This window comes from Drosophila obscura, unplaced genomic scaffold, assembly GCF_018151105.1.
Source record: "Drosophila obscura isolate BZ-5 IFL unplaced genomic scaffold, ASM1815110v1 contig_4, whole genome shotgun sequence".
NCBI classification, from domain to species: Eukaryota; Metazoa; Arthropoda; class Insecta; order Diptera; family Drosophilidae; genus Drosophila; species Drosophila obscura.
In genome coordinates, this window is record NW_024542828.1 from 8,567,405 (window position 1) to 8,588,112 (window position 20,708).

The following is a 20,708-nucleotide window of genomic DNA, read 5'->3' on the forward strand; positions in this document are numbered from 1 at the left end:
TTAAATTTGCTTTTGTTTTAAAGTTGACAGCAAATATGTTTCATTCGATTTTGTAGATTAGTCGGCTGGAATATTTAACAATGTTGTGGGTAAGTAGAACGAAGCTTGGGGACAAGCTTTAGACAATTAGGTGAATGAATTGTACACATAAAATGGATTTATCATATCATATGTATGTATGTTAGACGTAGTATTATCGTAGTTATTGCTATTATAATAAAGTTTTGTGGGGCTTGCTCCTTTCATCAATTACTTATAAACAATCCAAATCACTAACCACGTTTGCTCTTGTTAAGTTTCATTTCGTTCCATTTATTATTCATAGGGATAGCATACTCGTAAATTATATATTTAGATAACTTAGGGAATTACATACGAGATGGTTTGATGGCTGCTTGGACATTAACCCTCTCGTAACATTCTTTGGGGCTCATTTACAAATCGCTTAAGCTGGAAAATTATTATCGTAATTTACATTTACTAGGTACATTTTGATTAAATTTAGCCTCAACTAAATGCGAATTAAACGTAGTTTAAAAGGTAATCATCGTCATTGTGGTTACAATATGTTTGCTAAAAATACATTGCCTCAGCCCACAGCACAGGGTCTGGGGCTTCTGGTTATGGGGCATCCTCATCTGATCTCAATACCCCATCCATCTAGCTACTCGTACAACAATTAGACTTCGATCTGGACACATAGCATAGTGGATATTTTAATTCATAGTCGTACTAAACATTTAGCAGCTAAAAACAGTAATATTTTGACATCCAATTCGATTAGTTAAATAAAGTACTTTCGAGTTTAATTTAGGTTAAGATTAAGTTTAAGCGTTTCAATTTCATTATTATTATTATTATGTGACTAGTTAGACATTTAGGTTCCTTCAACACGAATCATAGTTTAATATAATTTCGTTTGCCATTTCGGTTTCAGTTTTGGACAGTGTATAATACATTAAATATGGCATCGATCGCCTTTCTTACTAGGTAGAGCATCGGGGCGGGTGTGGTGGTTTATTCAGTAGGTAGGTCGCTTATGTTTCCGTTAGGCTCTTTACTAAAACCGAATAGTTTGATCTCTTTGTGATGAAGGTATCTCTAAATGAAATAGCTTAACCTTCTGAAAGGAAAAATACATATTCTGGGGCGATGATTTAATGGCGGAATGCTAGCATGCCCCAAGAAGTAGACTCAAAAAAGTTTTGCTCAAGCCTACATTGAAATTAGATTGGATTTATTTTGGATAGGGATTAAATGTGGTTGGCTCCCAGTTTGATATAAAATAGAACTTACATTCATGCTAGATTTTATCTATATTGAATACTTGACTTAAGTTGGATGGAACTTTGATATATGTAAATAAAAATTATTGGAAAGTAAAACGAACGTTTGTGGACACAGATAAATGAAACCTTTATTTATTTCAAATGAAGTGACGATCGAGTTTGGATCAAGGACAGCTAAATTCGAAAAAAAATACTTGAAAATAGGTTGAAATGTCAGCCCTAGATTGAAACCATTTCAATAAAAACGAGTAAAAAAATGTCTTTAAATTCCTCATAATAGCATAACTCTTTCAATTCCAAACAGTTTTTTATTTGCGGTGAGCTGACCAAAGCCTTTGGAAATGATTTGATGTGACTATCGTTTTTCCCTGTGCACTACAGTTTATATAGATTTATGTTTTTTGTTTTTCTTTGTTCGAAGCAACAATGGAAGAACGATGTGTAATCGTACAACTAAAAGGGGAAATAGGAAATATCAAACCACATTGATTGTCTTGTCTTGACCATGTACCATTAAGCACTCAATGTTTGAGTGTAAAAACCTGTCTATCCTTTCATTCCTTTTGTATGCTTTTGTTTTGCACTGCAATGGGCAACAATTGTGGCTGCCCTAGGAGCCAAAGGCACTGCCGCCCATTTCTCGCTGATTGATGGGGCGTTGAAATAATAAATGTGGAAAATGTGCAGGTGTTGGGGAGTCGTAGGATCCCATACAAAAATATATTCGTACATATGTATGTATGTGATTGCATGGGTAATTGAATGAAAATGTAATATAATTGAAGAGTCGTGTCGTATGAATTGCAGTTAACATTAAAAAATCAGCACGGCCTTGTATAAATATTAAATAAACTGTAATTGTCAAGTGCTATTTTTATATATCGGTGGTTGGTCGGGCACACACAGGACCCAGGCATACATACTTGATTCATTATATTATTCATCATGTGTATTCTCGTGTATACACTTTTTTTTGTCTTCTTTATATTAAATTACGCATTGCAAATTCAATTAGTTGATGCCATAAAATGGAATGTACAATTTATGTAAATGGAAAATGAATTTTAATAGATTTTTCCACATGCTGAATGAATTCAATTTGTCATTTTGTCATATGTTCTGTATTCAGGAGATTTAATTGACTGCAAAGAGGAGGAGGGTTTTGTCGGGTCCAATGGGAGTTCAAAATTTAGGCGGCAACCAAGTTAAAGGGAAACAAAAACATTTCTTTAGCATTATCCTTTAGTTTAGTGTAAATATTAGAATATTTCTTCTGTTTTTTGTTTTTGTTTTTGTTTTGTTGTTGTATGAATATTGTTAATTGAGTAAAGTAAATCGTGTATTGAGAGCTCGGTCACTCTCGGTTGTTATCGCTAATACCAATTCCATTCATGAATCAATCATTGCGGTTTGGGGGTTTAGTTTTTGTTTTTAGTTTAGCTTATGTTCTTGAAATAAAGTCCATTTACACATTCAAATATCGCATATGTATATGTTTATAAATACATATAAGACCAATTCGCTTTTTACGGCAGGATTAAATTCATAATATGCTCAAAAAATTACATATTTCCTCATATTCATATTCTGATCTGTTCTTTATCATCGTTTTTTTTTTTTTTTTGTTAGCCATTTCTAGTTATACAATAACACACTCATAAAGTTTAAAGTTTTTCTTCTTTCGATATTTTGGCCTAAACTAATTTTAATTACTAATATGTTTCATTTCCTCTTTTGCCATCAATTTCACTGGTGTTTTTGTCATAGGTAGTATATGTTTGTCTTTTTTGTTTGTTTTTGGGGCCTCCTTTCCCCTCTCAATTTTTTTTTGTTGTTTTGAGATTTTGCTTTGCTTTGGTTGAATGCATTTATAGATCTATGAGCGATACTATAGTCTTTGAAGTGGTCAACAACACGGGCTCGTCCTCTTGTCATCAAAGGTCAATGTCGAACATCTGCAGCGAGCGCGTTACCAAATCGTCCTTCAGGCAGGCCTCCAAGAACTCCTCTATCGTTATGATGCCATCCTGATTCAAGTCCAGCTTGCGAAACACACGATCCACCTTTAAGTAAAATAAATACAAATTACCTTTATTTTCTTCGCTTTGCGTGGATTTAATCATTTGGCAAACAGAAATCAATTTACGATTTAATCCCTCATTTTAATTTTTTCCCGATTTTATTCATTGGGATTTTCATCATCACCAATAAGGAGCGGAGGACATGCAACGTGCAGTGTGCGATGTGCGTCATTAAGTAAAATATCCGCCGCAGTTTCCGCGCATAAAAGTATCCGATTTTCGCCTTTCCTCTTCCGCACACGAGTATGGTTGAGCTGTCAATGCATTTTCAATACCCCTCTGGTGCAATTTCCCCCACTGTTTTCACAATTATAATTACTCATACGCACTGTGAGCCCGCGACCAACGTCAGCGGATGCTGCATGTTATATCAATTGCGATGGCTCTTGCATAAAAAATGAAGCGCACAAAACTGTGTGCCACAGCGACAGAGATAGAAGAATATGCAGAAAAAGAGATAGAGAGACAGTAGGAGTGACAGAGACAGATTGCTGCCCCCTGCCGCCCCTCTGTCTAGATAAACAAGGAAGGATTTTGCCTTGCATCTCTCGGCATTTTAATGAAGCTCTTTGTGTGGCATGGCCAAAGCTTATCACTGATTGCGAAATGCAAATAGAATTGTATGCCGAGATCTAGGCAAACGAGGATTGGATTCCTTTATAACAGGATTTTCGTTGGTGGAGTCCCATGGATTTATTTGCTCTTTAGTTTTGGTAGTTCTATCATTATCAATATGCATATGAAAATATCTGAAAATTATGGCCAAACTTTAAATATTTTTGCCACTAAGATGATTAATCTTTTGATAAATCCTTCAATCGAAAATGAATATATTTTAAGATATCATTCAATTGGTATTCCTCCACAGCCATTTTAATAGATTTAATTCTCACCTGATCCCTCGCTTTGCGATCGTCCTCAGGCTGGTGTGGTCTTCTGCCCATAAGCTCGTGAATGGCCAAGATAATTTCGCTCAGCTCGCCGCGACTGATCCGCCCATCGCCATTCAGGTCGTAGAGCTTGAATGTCCAGCGGAGGCGCTCGTAGACAGAGCCACGCAGCAGTGTCGACAAGGTGACCAGTAAATCCTAATAACCATCATCAATGAATAAGAACAGAAATACTCATGAATAAAGATTGCGCAAAGCTCATTGTAATGAGGCGGTAATTACCCGAAAACTAATGGCGCCATTGCAATTTACATCGAACGCCTTGAACACATAATGAGCGTATAAACTCGAATCTATATAAATAGAATAAGCAAAAGAAACAAAAAATATATATTACAATTAGGGGCGTGTCGAAGTTTCTTTTTCGGTGGGCTTTTTTTTTTTTGGGGGTATTTGTGTGTGGACGCAGCTGCTGCAAAAGCGAAATGGTCGCTTAAGTGGCGCTTTATGATGCGCAACTATAAAAAGGCAAAGCATAAGACCTCAGCGACAACATTGAATGGGCACACACACACATTGAGAATGTGGGGGCAAAGACACACACACACTCACAACTTATATACAAATACTTACTGCCATGTGGAAAGAATTTGGCGTAAATATCCTTAAAACAATCCTCGTGCACCACGCCCTCGGGGCATTCCTGCAAAAGAAAGAAATCGCCATGAAAATGTTTGCTTGAATATGAGTGGCAAAAAAGAAAAAGCAAATGTAATGAATGAGGATAAGCAAAATGTTAAGCGACTAGGAAAATAAAAGGAATCTATCTGGTGGAATGCTCTATTTCTAGAAGTTCTTGAAGAAATTTCGGACTAACAACAAAATTCAATTGAAAAAAAAAGCCTTGGCCCAATGCTTAAGGCCTTAATGCTATCCTGCGTTGATGAGTCAGTTGGTTAGTCGGTTTTATTACATAGATATGTACTTTAAATGAAATTACCCAAGTAATCCTATACGCAATACGCAATAACACACCCAAGTAGGTTATCAAACAATGTATCTTGAAGGCTTAACTGCACGCTCACAAAGTTTTTCCACACTTTCAGAGTTTTCTATTGCCAAAGTAAACAATTTTCGCCAGGTTAATTGAGTAAACAGTGCCCGCAGCAGTGACCTCGAAACTGCAAGCCATCAATAAGGCCAGCAGCCAACAGCGAACAGCCATCAGCCATAATAACGATCAATAAAGCAAACCATCAATAAGACAAACTATCAGTAAGACAAACTATCAATGGCGCAAAGTAAGTATCAGTATCAGTATCAGAGTGTAGCGAACACTGCAAGCAAAGGCAAACTATCCATTTGCTTGACCCAATGCTCATCTCCTGTTGACCCACATATTCTACACGTATAGAAACTTTTTCCGAATGAACGCGCAAATGCTGCTGCTGCGATTGCAAGTGCTGCTTGCCACACACACGCAGTGGCAGACTCTAACGCATACAAAGAAGTACAATTCATTTGCAATGAAACCCAAAACGCTTGTGCATTAAAATGGACTGCCATTTATGGCACTCTCTTTTGCACGCCATTTCGCCGGTCAGCTGTATTTGGCTGTTAAACTTTAAAGAATTGGAGAATTGCAAATGAGTTAATCAGACACAGATATACCTAGCTGGAAACTAATATATGCTTACGGTTTTTCACTATTTATCGTATGAGTACTGACTATATTTATTAATTATTGCTTAATCTGCCAATTATTCTAATAAATTTTGAACAAACTTGAACTGTTTCAGAAAGATAGTAGTAGAGGAAAAATAAGTCTTGAAATATGTTAGTCTCTTACTGTTTTGAATCCCCTGTACATGACGCGGATTTCCTGCTTGGTGAATTTTGTTTGGCGGCACAAATCCTCGAGGGCAACGGGAATGGGCTTAGGCACGCGTGTTTGTTCCAACTCATAGACCACCTCCTCGATGGGGCTTTCTGGTGGTGAGGCCATGGTTGTTCTTGTTGTACTTTTACTTCCACTTCCACTTCAGCTTTGACTTGTTCGTGGTTTTGTTTTGCTTTGTGCTTATTCTTGTCTGCAGTTGTTGCTTAATTAACGCTTGTTAATTATGATTTATGGCTTAATATCAATACTCATTTGAGGTGCTCTCTGTTAGACGAGGGATTTTAGTTGCCAGAGTACGAACTCATGCTGCTTCAATTCGCTGGCAAGGCGCCGAAAAACCGGCGAGTATTCAATTTCTTTGTCCTTTTTTTTTATGGGTTCATCTGCTTCCTTTTCCTTTTCCTGACGAGCGCACACGATGCTGTTGCGGCTCTTAAGCCCTTTCGGGGTATCCTCTTTATTTTGATGTTCTTTTTTTTTCTTTTTTTTTTTTTGGTGGTTTTTGGTTACGGTTTCCTTTGCGGCGCGTTCCGCTAAGTCGCTAATGAGGCAACCATTTCTGAAAGAGAGGCAGAGATAGAGATCGGGTGAGTGAGTGAGTGAGTGAGTGAGGGAAAAAGTTACATAAATCAGTGCTGCTGGTGGAGGTGGTGGGCTTGCAGCAGCCGGAAGTGCAACTCGTTGCAGGTACGAGTATGTTTGTGTGTGTGAGCACATCGAGTATACGCCTTGTTGACTGCCGTTGGGTCTGCAGCCGGGCTCTGTTGCCGCAGCGCGTAACATGCAAATGGAGATTATTATTGCGTACCATAAATCAAAGGCGCGAATCGAGTTATGCGCGCACTTTGGCGTACTTGCAGCACTCACTTGCCACGCGCTGCAAGGGCAGGTATGCAGGTAGGTAGGTTGTTCTTCCCAGACGAAATTAATGAGCACTTTGCATGCAAATGAATTGAATGCAAGTTCGCTCTGGCTGTTTGTTTGCTCCGCTTTGATTTGCACTTAGCAAATCTTCTTCTGAATTGAGTTAAGACTGGTAAGTGAAATAGGATTGCAGAGGTAAATGCTAAATGGATTGCCAATGCTAATTCGAGTGGGTATTTGTGCTGCAGCAGAGAAAGGTTTTTGCTTCATAGTTTACGGAAAACGCACAGCCATTTGCCCCCAACTATGCTGTCCTATTAAATCACAGGCCATGAAAGTAATCCCATAAACCTAGCAAATTCAATTTCTTTGCCAACTCAAGTCTGCATCCTTGTCGCTTTTTTCACTGACAAATTTCAACAGCCCTTCAATATTTATCAGCGAAAAGTCAAAAAGTTTTTGCTGCAAACTATTTCCACTCTATTTCCATTTTGCATTTCCATTCTATTTGCTCTTACTCACACACACACATACACAGGCAGGGGAGAGAGAGAGCGGGAGAGGGAGAAGATGGTTGAGTGTTTGCGAAATGGTTAGAAAAAAAAGGGTAGGGTTAGGGTAGGGCAGTGTTGGGGGGACGTTCCATTTCCGACGTCACGGCTATTTTTCAGTTGGAATTGATTAAGCACCAGATAGACCAAAATGGGGTCACTGCGAAACGGAAATAGCTTTGACAGTTTTAATCCAAGCAGCATATTTATGTTCCCTTTTTGCATAGCTTACATTTGCCCCCTTTAGCTCTGCTCTGCCATTCTTTTTGCCGGTTCTTCGCCTCTGAATCACACTTCTTCTTCCTGCCAGGCAAATTGCTGCATTCATTTCCGGGCTGTCAAAAATATGTTTAAAACAATCAAAAGAAAGTCTAACCGAAGCTATGGATGCCCTACGTACATAAAATCATCGTAGAAAAACGCAGCTTTCGTATTTGTTTCAATTGTTAAATATTTGAGGAAATATTTTTTTGCAAATAGATTTAAAGCGCCCAGATTCATGAAGGAATATCAGATACTGTAGTTCCCAAAAGAATTATTCGTTAAAAATGATATGAAGCCATTCCAAAAGAACGAATAGAATCGTAGAATCGAATGAAATGGTTTTGATTTTATATCAAAGGAGTAAGTGAAAGATAGTTACACATTTTGGTTAGTTTCAGGAACTAGTTGAGGGCTTCAAAGACAGAGTTTTAGTATAAAGATAGCTCTTTTAAGATCTGGGAAATATATAAAAAGCCTTATTTAGTTTCTTGTGGAATAATATCGATTTCTTATATGCCATTTCGATCTGTAATATTAAAGTATTAATATTAATACATTAAAGTATCAAGTCTTGTTCATTCTTTTCTGTTAAAAACGCTGGCACAAAAAAATAACACAAAAATCCCCTCAAGTCTGTACAGATATTTACACTGAAAACTTTTGTACGCTCCTGGGCCTTTGTGTTTTCTTTTTGCATAGACTTTTGCGCTCATTCATGTTGAATATTGAATGCATAAATAAGTGATGAACGGCCACGGCAGGACTGAAATATTTATGCAGTTTTCGTGTAGCCAAAACTTAAAGGATGGCATCAACAACAAAGCTTAGCCCCAGACGTAATGCCATAAAGAAGAGCGTCGAGAGCTAAAGAGCTGAGCTCTTTAAGCCGCTTCAAGCGAGTGCTGAAAATGGGTGCTGCCATTAGCATAAATTGCATTAAACGGAAGGAGAGGAGAGCAGCCATAAAAGCGAATGCAATGTCATACTTAACCGCTCGAGTGGCGGCCAACTAATTTCATGACTCTATTTCGCACAAATCTGTGGTGGTTCGGCTTGGCTTGGCTCGACCGTGTAACCGCATGCATTTTACCACATTTGAAGCCATGTTGGAGCAACGCCTCTGCATGGTCAGAGCCCTCTTTTTTTTTTTAGCATGCCGCCACACCCGCACCGGCACACATATTTAGCATTCAAATGCAGTTTTGGCCAGAGCTTTAGTATGTGCATGTGCAGTGCATGTGTGTGGAATGTTTGTCAAATATCACGTATACGACATGTGCTTCCGGCATAGAGCGCACGAACACCCACAAATAGCAGGCACAGGCTGCACAGGCTGTGCATGCAGTTAGGCAATCCAGGAGTCACACGCATTCAATGCCAGGGCAATCCTAATTAAATATTAAATCAGGTCAGAGTATAATGCCATAATACGAAAATACTTATTAGCCGATTGGCAATTGTTGTGAGACACAAAATACACGAGTACTGGTAGGACACAGAAATGCACTTAAGGCGGCAGATAGTCCATTGGCAGGAGGAGCAGCAGGAGGAGTGTACAATTAAATGGGATATGCAAATTTTCTGGCAAAGCCATTGCCAAGTTTTGTATGTTTATTCATTTGTCTAATTGTGTTGTTCCTGGAGCGGGTATCCCGGGTAGTCCTGTTGTGTGGCATGTCAGGACGCTAGCTTTTAAATGGCAGCAGCAGCAGCAGAAGTAGAAGCAGCAGCAGCCGACAATCGAGGCAAGGACAAGGCTTGGCCCGGCCCGGCCCAAACCGGCTTGCATGCAGTCATGCAATGCCACTCGAACGAAAAACTAAAACTAAACAAGAACGCACGCCAGGCCAGCCCTGCCCGGCCCGGCCTCCTTCTCCCAACTGCTAACATTATTCCTCCTCTCTATCACAACTAACTGGAATTGTCAACAGTGGTTTGGATATTTGCACAGAATAATATTTGACATTGTTGATGAGGCAAAGCTCTAAACGAATTTGCATACATACATAGTATATTGTAGAGTACACCAACTGAAATTATTTTGTGTTGTTTAGCATTGGTGTGGCTTAGAAATAATACTAGATGTATGCAGCTTGGAAATACTTAATAATACATATTTAATAATTTACGGGTATAATATCTTGCTTCAAGGTCAAGTTTGACTATATTCTGGGTAGATTTGGTTAGAGCTTCAAGGCAGTAAGTGCATTCATATATTCAGCTATAATTTGTGTACAGAAAGGCTTAAGAGAGTGCGATAAATATGTTACAGAAATAAATTCAAGGGACTAAGTGGTCCCGGCATTAATTATCCTTTACCTACAGTTCATCTAAATATTTACTACCCAAATTACATGATTCCCATTCCATTTGACAATAACTTTGACCCACTGTTTGTGTGTCGTGTCTTCAAGCCTGTGGCATTGTCATTTCCCGCTGCTTTCATGCCACTTTCATGGACATCAGCAGACAGACTGGCACAATGAGAGGAGTGCCATGCTCGAGCCGAACCCAGCCATATCTAAATAGAAACTCCTGGCCAGAGACAACACGCAACCAACCGCAGAAGCCGGTGCCGCTGCCGCTGCCGCTGCTGCAGTCGCAGCCCTACTTCAATTCCGAGAGCATTATTAAATTTTGGATGGTATATCTGTGTGCTAGCGAGTTTATAATTTTTATGGGTGGGGGTGTGCGGGTGCTCAAACAATTGAATTTTTGGCACGGCTTGTTTTGTGGGGCACGCCCACGAGGTCAGCCGCCCAATCTTGATGCGCCCACCAAAGACAATAAATCAACGCCAATTATAGTCATTTTTTCATGGTTTTCCCTTTTTTTTTTTTTGCTGTTCTGTGGTATTGCGGTGCTCCTCAACCGAACCTTCGTTGGCCAAGGCAAGCGATGACGACACACATGATGTACGGCTCTCAAAACCGAACCAAATCCGCCCACAAAATGGGCAGGGAGGGCGGAGTATAATGAACAGACTGGCAAAATGTTGAGCCACCGAATCTCGGGAGAAATATATGTAGGCGGATATCGCCAACCGAATCGAAATGGCAAATTGCAAATGGCAAGTGCATTTGCAGCCTGTCTGTGCTGATTTTCCCACTGAGTTTCCAACGGAGCGCCAAATCTAAGCCGAGATATTTGATGTTGACACAAGCCCTGTGGGGATTTGAGATAATGCCCTGTTTAGACATTTGAATGTCATCAGCAACGGCCTCAGGTAAATGGATCCGACCCTAATTGATTAATAATGCTTGCATTGAACACTGAACATTATAGGGGATTAACTTTAATTGCATATGCTCGTGTGTACTTTGAGAGCTTCTAACTAAAATTAGATTGAAGCAACATTGGCGGTGTAGCTGCAGTGCAGGATGCAACAAGCACGCTTGGCCTCAAGGATTGATGAATGATTCAAGTGTTTTGGCGTAATGAGAGGAAATATTGAATTAATTTGCAGAAACAAGTGCTGAATAATCTTTGTGTTAAACGTTTTCCCTAAGGATAATATTAGCATATATTCCTATGCTTAACTAATGGGAAAAAATTATCATAATCTGGTACAAAATATTAAAATAAATCGATGAAAATTCTAAATTGAATGCATTTAGTGTTTGAAACTATTTGCCAAGAGTTATCGGGCATTTGGTATACAAATTGGCCAGCAATTTGCTATAAAATAAAGCATTTTAATCACTGTCATAATAAATGATTTATTTCTGATTGTTTAATTTCCGTCGGCTCCTGTTTTGCACGCTCCATATGCATGTAGATATGAATGAGTATTATCTATATATAGATTTGACAGCATGACGCATAATTAAAGTTTGTAATTGTGCCAAAAGGATTTCTGCCAATTTCCAAAAGATCTAAGATATGGGCCAATGTTGGCTGCCAGCCAATAGATAGATAAATGGCCTATCAGAGAGTTATAAGATGGGCTTGGGCCAGGGCATGGGGAAGGAAGGGTCGTTACTCATTCCGTACATACCGTAGAGCCGTGTGACCAAAGTTTATTATCCTTAATGGAGTGTGAACAGCAAGTGCATTATATTAGTTTTTAGTGGCTGCCTTTTGACATTCACTTTGAGTTTTAGTTTTGCGCTTGGCTTTGGCTGTGAGCCGGCACTGGAGCTTGGGGAAATCAAGCTAAAAGTGCTGATGAAAATTCCCCCTTTTGTAGTTAGTTTTTTGGCTGTTAATGGAAAAGCGTGCGATAATTTAAGAGGGCATTTTCCAGCAGGGATTCTCCACTCGCTTGCAGCTCTGTCAGATAAGCCAGGACGCGACACAAGCAAGGCAGCAATAACAAACGACTCCCCAGAGCGTGTGGCATGGCATATGGTTCGCTTCTCAGTTTGCAATAATTTTTTAGTTAAACAGAAGAGGCAAAAGGGAAAAGCAATTTTCGGCAAAGTATTTGCGGCTATCTTAAATCAACAAAGTGGACTGGGAGCTCCCCGAGAGCTGCTACTACGAGTATTATTAGTCGCTTCTGATGCCTTAATCGCACATCCGACACGCGACACGTAATTGGTGGCACCTGTGAGTGTGTGGTATCATCGTTTCTTTTGTGGTTGGTGGCACTTCAATTGATGTGGGGCAGCCATGTAATCATACAGAGGGTTCGGGCATTAGAGTTCTGGCATACTCTACATGAAAAGTGTTGACAAAACTATTCCACTGTTCAACTGTTTATCATTTGCTGTGTATATTTTTGCTTTTAAGCATCTTGAGCACTTGCCTTGAAGCGGCAAGCGCTCTCCAAGCGACATCCCGACAGGGATTGCAGCAGCTCAAGTGGCCTCTAACCGAAATGAAGTAGCAATCATAGATGAGCAATTGCTGCACTTAAAGACGAGCAAATGTTTAACAAAGAACCGAGCTGTATACATTTCAAGGAGTCGAGTCAAGTCCGGGTCGGGCCACTTGGAGGAAGTTAGCAATCAGCTCAAGTTGCACAGACACACACACACACACACACTCACACACACACCATTGCATGGTATGGCATGGGAATGGAGAATGGGATGTCTAGGATGGATTGGCAAAGTGAAAGTGAAATCCTAACCGGATGCTTATTACTGACAATCTCTGACACAATCAAAGTTCAGCTCTGGCAACAGTGTTGTTCATTAATTTGACAGCAGTTAGGACTCACTAAAAATGCAATTCAGTCTTAGTTATGGCCGGGCCAAGGCAAAATTCTGTTCTGCTGACTATGCTAAAATCCGGGGGGAGCCATAGTAACCCAAAAAGTTTCCATTGCATTTCCGTGCACAGCGAAAGTTTTACTAACTCCCGCGCACAAAATGCAGTTATTTCTGGCAATGGCCAACAAGAAACTGGCTTCATTGTTGGCCAGCCAACAAGAAAACTGCCAAAATAGTTGCAAGTACTTCGGGAGGGGGGTGTATGGCGTGTGGGGGTGTGGGGGTGGTTTCCTATGAAAATTATACAAAAGCAAAGGCGACTTAAGAGTGGGTTTTTGTGTACTCCTCGGGTGTACGAGTATGTTCCCAAAAATTTCGTATTCAACTGTGCGAAATGCTCAACAATAAAACGCCATTGAACGTCGTCCTGCTGGCGACTTGTGCCCACACACATACAGTACACACACCCGTATATATATAGCCACCCGCTAGTCGTTATGGCCCCCGGAACTTCCGGTTTGGCGATATGCGCCAACTTTTAGACAATCATTCTCGTTGTTCCCTTTCTTGGCCCAAAAGGCAAAAGCTTAGCGAAAATTTCTGGCCAAGCTATAAATATTACGCGATATCCACATATACGTATGTACCGTACTGTATATAGTATATATGCCCACTGTGCGTGTATGCGAACCACAAAAGTTGACTGGACAACAATTTTTTTGTTGCTTGATTTGATTTAATTTATTAGCTGACTTAATTTATTTCCGCCCAGCAGAATGAAGGCAAAAAAATAATGCCGAAGCAAGTTACATTGGTTTAGACGATAGAATTGTTGGCCAGTGGAAATGGTATTACAGTTTAACGATATCATATTTCTATGAGTGCAATAACCATTAAACTATTTATAGATTTTTATACGAATTAAATTTGTGGGAGTAGCTGCGCTGACAGCCTACCACTGAGAGACTCTTAAATCTCTTCGGTTTTATATTGTTGGAAATTTACTTTATGATTAAACTTAATTTAAATAAATCTTCAGAACTGCTAAAGTGTTTTGATTGGACCATTGAAAATGTTTAAGATCAGGTTTCATAATCTTTTTTTTACTCATTGTTTGAAACGCTTTTTTTTTAATTAATAGGGATGGTTCAAACCCCAAATAAAATCTATTGTATTCCAGTCTTGTATCTACATTATATTTAATATATTTAAGCGCTGATTGAAATAATCTTCGCAGCTACTTGGATAATTCCTTTCCCAATCAAATTGCTCTTATAGAAAAACAAAACCTCTACAACTTCTTAGGTATATCGTATTCGAAACTTTCTAGCATATAATCCTTAACTGACATTCAACGAATGAAAGTTTGTCATTCCCCCAGCCTCTACGCTGCCAACACCATTCAAAAACCAATTACATATTTTTTTGGTGTATGTTTTTGGCCAAAAGTTAATTCTTTCTCTTGTGGAAAATCAACTACAAAAACTAACTTTTCTCTGGTTGTTCAACGTTTGTTTTTGCTTGGCTTGTTTTTATGTTCACATTGAACATGGCGGTATGGGTATGGGTATGGGGGAGCATCTACAAGAACATGACGAAAAACAAGAACAATAAGAGCAGACCAAATAATACAAAATTGAGCAAAAACAAAAGCCCGACAACAATTACAACAAAAGCAAATGGCCATGGTAATAAAAAGAAACATTCAACTCTGGCAACTCATACAGCCGCGAGACGGGTTGGGGCGGCGGGAGGCAGCAAAACTGCGGGGTATATTCCCGAAAAGTATGCAATATTTTCCTTCTACTCCTCCGCCTGCTGTTGGTCCTTCAACTTTGGTGGTTTGCTGCTGACTTGGCGGCTCGGTTCGGCCCAGTAATTAATGCTTGTGAGTGCCACTCGTTCCCCCAGTGGGTGTGTGTGTGTGTGCTGGGCCAGAGTTGCCACACTTTTCAGTAAGAACTTTTAACAATTGTACTTGTTAATTGCATGTTTCCAGCACTTGTTCCTCTGTAACTGTGGATTTTCTCTCTCTCTCTCTCTCTCTGCGAAAATTAAGAAATGTTACCCAAAATCTTTGCCCGCAAAGCAGTGCAAGAGCTGCTTCCATTATTTTTTGTGAAGCACTGTACTTGCTAATTGCATGCCTTCAGCATACTTCAGCCTGTCACAGTAGATTTCGTCTCTGGGAAAATTAAAGAAAACAAAAATTATGCCCAAGCGCTTTTCCCAGCAAAGACATTTAACTTTTTTCGAATTTTTGATGTATATTTTTTTGGTGTAACACATGGCGTATGCGTGTTACGGCTGTAGGCGCCAACTTTCGTACGAAAACTTTGCTCTTATCAGCTGGCGATAAAAATATAAAAGAAACAAAAAAAAAGAGGGAAAACCCTCTGCAACATATATATAATATGGATGGATGTATCAAAATGGTTATATGGGTGTTTTGCAACTTTTATAGACACATCTGGCTGCCTGTCCGTATATATTCATATAAATTTCAAGTTTGTTGTTGCTCCAAAGTTAAACGTTTATTTTTTTTTTGCTAGCTGTTGCATTCGTGTGTTTTCATGTATGTTTTACGGCCTTAACCAGTGGAAGGAACTGCTGTAGCAGCAGCAGTTGTCCATTGATAAGTTGACCATTAATGGTTTCCAAATTGATGTTCACGCTGTGGTGGGGAGGGGGCTTGTGGATTCTGTAATGTGACCTTGGCCAGGCATAAACGTTTCGAACTAGATCTAAGATGTCACTAAGAGGGCACACAGTTGGTTGAGTTAAAGTTATGGCTTCTTTAAGTACTTAATTTGTTTAAAGCCCAAAGTTATGCTGTTAATTATTCATAGGAAAACAAAACACAGTCACGCCTATTAATCATTTCGCACTTGCACGCAGACAATACATAGTACCGAGCGCGTATCATTCGATTCGGCCCTTAATCACCTGTGTCATTCGATAGCCCACGCAACTGTGTATATAACACCTAAAGTGATTAGGCAATTTATAGCCGAAGCCGTAGAAATATTTTGCACCTCACGACTCAGCAGCAGTGGCCTGGCCTGCCATTTGGCATTTGGCACTACCTCCCCTGTGCGTGTCATGAACTTTGCTTTGCTTTCAGCTGAAAACTATTTTCGATCAAGGTTAAGGTTCTGTGACCTTATCGTGTGGTCTAACTGATAGTATGATAACGAAAGCGTCATTGATTACTTAAAAAGGAGGGCAAGTTTAACCGCTGTCAGCTTAATAAAATACGAACGTTAATTAAAATGATACTCTCGGACTGCCGCTTGAAGTGCTGGGCTCAAGTTCTCGTGGTCTTCCATCCGGTCTACAACTGGGGGTCATATCAGGCAAGCTACGACTATCGGTCTCTAACTTAACATCAATTATTTCTACGGCTTGCATGCACTGACCTTTCCCAACATTCTCTCAAACTACTCACTAGGCAAAGTTAATGCTCTGTGACCTTATGTGGAAGACTTTGTTAGTGCACTAACAACTGTTATCCCTCTCGTATTTCCCCTGAATCCTTGTGGAGCAGACCATATAGATCGCTGGCTAAACGCGTGGCTTCCGTGGGTATTCCTATTTTTAACATTTTCATTCACAGTTTCGTGTTGCATACATTCAGGCGCTGTGTCCCTAGCTTTCCTGCTCTCATTCGCCCACTTTGAGGACAACAGCAGCCACTTTTGTGTAGGCTTTCCCCCTGTGAGTGTGTGTGTGTGTGTGTGTATGAATGAAAGCGCACCTTGATGCTATTTTTAAACGCCACACAAAACAACAATTGTCGCTTAGTTAAGTGTTAAGTGTTTTTTTTCCCCCCCTATCCCACACGCCTGCCCCTTGAGGACGAGGCAAGTTCATTTAATTTCATTTCCGCCCTCTGTTTGCCTCTCCCGCTGCTGCAGTGCTGCAGGTGCAGATCCTTTTAGCGGACAGCACTTAAAAATAGTTAGGGCCAAGTGCGTCAAGTATTATATAAATAGATGACAGCTAAATACCTGCCTGCCTCCCACTCCCACTCCCGACGACTGGCAGACACACTGACCCTCGCAAGTGTGCGGCCAGGCCACACTTGTTGGCATTTCTAATTGCTTTCTCTTGTCGAATAACAACTGATGTTGTCGGTCGTAAGTGGCATTTTATAATCGGCTTGTGGATCTAAATGGTATTGACATTTGGCTTATTGGCAAACTGCAGAATATCTGGTCAGGGATTATCGAAAAGTTTTTTTTTTTATTTGTTGCACATATCTTTTGGTTTGTTTTGCTCGTTCCAATTGCTGATGTCGGATTAAATGGAATGGAAATGGCAGCCGAGAATGTAAACGGGAGAATGTAAATACGAGAAATGTGACTAAAAAAATCTATAGATTATCTGTATTATTTATGAGACTATACATATGTGCAATTGGGAAAGGCTAAATGGAATTTACCCAGAGTTCTGAACAGTTTTAACGACTATACGCTGGAAGATTATTTAGCTTTTAGAGGAAATATATATTGTGCTGCTATTTCAGGATTGGAAGTTTGTGAGTTATTTTTCACATTCTCAACATGTAGATTGTTAATGAAAGCTTACTTTCATATTAATCCCATTGCCGATAAAAATAAAAAAATTTTATTTATTATTATTACAGCAACAAAAAAGAATTTGTTGATTTCAACTGTACATATTTCCAATATTCAATAAATAAACCTATACTTTTTTTTAGAGAATCTTTAGATATATTTCTCTGCGTATACATATGTCGCTGACTGTTTTCCGCAGCAGTTTGATGCCCCCCCTACAAAATATCCTTTCAGGTGAGTGAATGTTTGTTTGGCCCTGTTTGCGTGTGTTTGTCTCTGTTTTAGTGTGCCATTCATGCCGTAGTATGTGTGAATGTTTGTGCAACAATGCGTTGGTGTGTTTGTGTGTGTGTGTGTGCGGCTTTGGCGCCTAGTCAAATAAATCGCATGCGATTAAAATTTCATACAAATCGCGTTTGAAGGCGGCGTGCGTTTTGCATTGTTGTGTTCTTCTCTCTTTTTTCTAGTTTCAGGTGAAGAGACGAAGCAGGTTAGAGGTACTGCATACGGCACACCCCCCCTGGCGTTGTTAAATGAGTTGTTTGCAGTTCTCAAGAATGTAGGGGATGGGCACAGAGCTGGCTGGACGGATGTGTGGGTGTGCACAAATTTGCATTTGTAGCGTAACGGAACGGAACGGTGGGTACCTATGTATTGTTTACTTTGTAGGTTAGTTCTGCTCTAGCTTTAAGGCTTATCGCTAGCCATGCTCATTCTCTGTTTTGCCATCCACTCTTTGTATATTTACCTTTGATGCCTTTGACGCGGCGCTGGTGACGGCAGCGGAAGAAGCAGAAATGTGGGCGAAAGCAGGTCCGACGACAACAGCAGAAAACAGAAGACGAGACGTGAGACGAGACGTGGCGGAGACGAGACGAGAGGAGAGGAGTGGCTAGGGGACCCAGGGACCCAAGGGGCGCTTGGGTGATGGCGGGCTTGGGTGATGGTTGGTTTTTGGGTGGAATTAACCTCAAAGCATGCCAGCAAACAGCTCTCCTCGAAGCACTTGACTCTCGGGTTTCGTTTTCCCTTTTTATTCTCGTGTATATTCTGCTCTTGCTTTTGCGTGTTTCGTTTTAATTTGTTAATGATTTCGGCATATTAATTTATTTGCATAGTTTCGTTTCGGCCTCACTTTCAGTTATATTGTATGTGGCTACATTTTTGGCCAGCCTTCGCAGCCAATCCTACAAGCAAATTATTGCTGTATTTCTGTTGTTGTTGCTGGTTCCGTTCCGCTATTCCGCAGCGAGAAAGCCAAGCAGCCTGCACAAGACAAACAAGAAAAAAAAAAACAAGAAAAAAAAAATTGAAACAGAAGAAGAAAAACTGTATCTTTTAGATCCGGGCATATCCTTTATCTCGGACACAGCAGCACAAGCAGCAGCAGCAGCGCTGTTGACGCTCACAGCGGCAGCAGGAGCAGCAGCAGCTGTAGCTGGAAAATTTCCCATGCTTTTGCTTTGCTTTCTACACTATTTTTAATGTTTACTCGCTAATTTGTTTTTGGCAATTAACAACAGAAGAAGCAACCAGCAACAACAGATAGAAGTTTTACCATAAATCCCCCCCCCGCACAAAACTGGAGAGCAGCAGAAAACCGCGCAGCGTTCCAAGTCCGTTTGGCGTTAGCAGGAGCAGGAGCAGGAGCCACTGCACTCACTCACATTCGACAAGGAAACCGTTCGACGCGCGCACCCGAGTGTCCTATACACAACTGATTACAGTTGGAGTCGAGTCCTTCGCGGCTACCAGGACTGCGGACTGCGAAAATGTTTAGCAGTGGCAGTGTGGCAGCAGAAGCAACGATGCGATGGCTTCATTCGCTTCGTTTCGCTTCCACGCTTCGTGTCGTGTCGTGTCATGTCCCCCCCATCTGACGTGTCGTGTTGTGCCGCATCCCGTTCTCGTTCCCGTTTTCACGTCTCGTTGTTGTTGCTCTGGCAGGCAGGTTTCTGTTGCCGAAATTTGACTAAGCACAGCTTTGTCCAAGACGGGCGACAGCTTCACAGTTGTTATGCTCTCCCCGCATTGCGCTCTGCGGAACCTGACATGCGCTCTCCTGCAACAGCCAGCACTAGCAGGATAACAGGCCCCGGCTAACAGTAGCTCTGCGAAAAGAGAGCAGTAGCAGTAGCAGCAGCAGCAGCAGGCCAGCAGCTGGAGCATTGAGTGGGTGCGCATTCACTTGGCTCACTTGGCTGTTGGATGGATGAGGGCTCCATTGTCTTGTGTCTGAGGCACACAGTGGGACGGGCTATGCCATAAGCTGGAAAAGTGTTAGAGTTTTTAGTTGTGTTCTTGTTATTATTAAGCTTATTGCTTACGCTACAATTAATTTTTGCTATCAAAAATAAATTAAAAAAAATAAATGCCTGTGCATGATAAATTTAATTAAATCAAAGACAACCAAACAAAGTTTAACATCTTGATTATTGAATACTGCCCAAATAAATTCAAGCCATGTCCACTGTGCCAGTCCTGCTCCCACATTCATCTTACTCAGCCCGCAATTGGCAGGCAGAAATATTGCCACATTTCGCACGCGCTCATCCCAATATCCCTGAGCAGAATAGTCAAGCAGTCTGGCAGCCTTTACAGAGCTCACAAAAAAGGATTCCCCCCGCTCGCCACTGTGTGTGGCGTCTGTTTCCAGATCTGTTAATGCGTAGCTGGCCCCTACTGATGATGTTGGCTGCTGTGCTGCTGCTGCCTTGGCCGTTTTCGGCGCCGCCTGAGAAATGACACCCATGTGCTTAGGACGAACATGATGTTTGCACCTCCTGCCCTGCCGCCTGGTTACGCCTCTGCTTGCGCGTCTCTCGCATTCACATGTGCCACTCAGTGTTGGACACTTGGACAGTTTTTTTTTTCACCAACGAACGGACGTGGAAGGTTTTACAGCCCCAAATGACAAGTGCTTAGTGGCCTGGCCTGTCGGTGTGACTGCCGCTGGTACGGCTGCCTACCTCTGTATGCGTGTTCTTTCTTATGCTCATTTTTCAAGCTTGCAAATGGCGAAACGGAAACTGCTCAGTGAGCGTGGTGGGTCGGGTGGGCGGTAGGGGGGAAGTGGGCAAAGTACTTGGCGCACGCTTGCGCGGCTTACCGTATTAACTCATTAAATGTT

The 20,708-nt window shown here is 40.9% G+C and overlaps 1 protein-coding gene across 2 annotated transcripts; it reads right to left on the reverse strand.

The window, feature by feature from the left end:
• Window positions 1-1,366: 1,366 nt before the first annotated feature.
• Window positions 1,367-19,308, reverse strand: LOC111065670 (Kv channel-interacting protein 1). Of its 2 annotated transcripts, none has more exons than XM_022353977.2 (7): window positions 19,137-19,308; window positions 18,327-18,765; window positions 6,110-6,719; window positions 4,894-4,963; window positions 4,543-4,613; window positions 4,264-4,458; window positions 1,367-3,352 (listed from the first exon to the last, which is right to left on the reverse strand). In XM_022353977.2, exons 3-7 carry the CDS (start codon window positions 6,263-6,265, stop codon window positions 3,224-3,226), a joined length of 621 nt encoding a protein of 206 aa, XP_022209669.1. In that variant the 5' UTR covers window positions 6,266-6,719; window positions 18,327-18,765; window positions 19,137-19,308; the 3' UTR covers window positions 1,367-3,223. The 2 variants fall into 2 exon arrangements, with proteins under 2 accessions (XP_022209669.1, XP_022209677.1); XM_022353985.2 differs by having other exon boundaries at window positions 18,327-18,844.
• Between the last annotated feature and the right edge of the window lie 1,400 nt (window positions 19,309-20,708).

What these genes read in the sequence shown, in the direction of transcription:
- LOC111065670 (XM_022353977.2), bottom strand. Translation starts at nt 6,265, where the DNA reads ATGGCCTCACCACCAGAAAGCCCCATCGAGGAGGTGGTCTATGAGTTG. An exon ending in CAAATTCTTTCCACATGGCA is followed by an intron (nt 4,614 to 4,893) that starts GTAAGTATTTGT and finishes CTATTTATATAG; the next exon opens with ATTCGAGTTTATACGCTCAT. An exon ending in ATCGCAAAGCGAGGGATCAG is followed by an intron (nt 3,353 to 4,263) that starts GTGAGAATTAAA and finishes TTTTACTTAAAG; the next exon opens with GTGGATCGTGTGTTTCGCAA.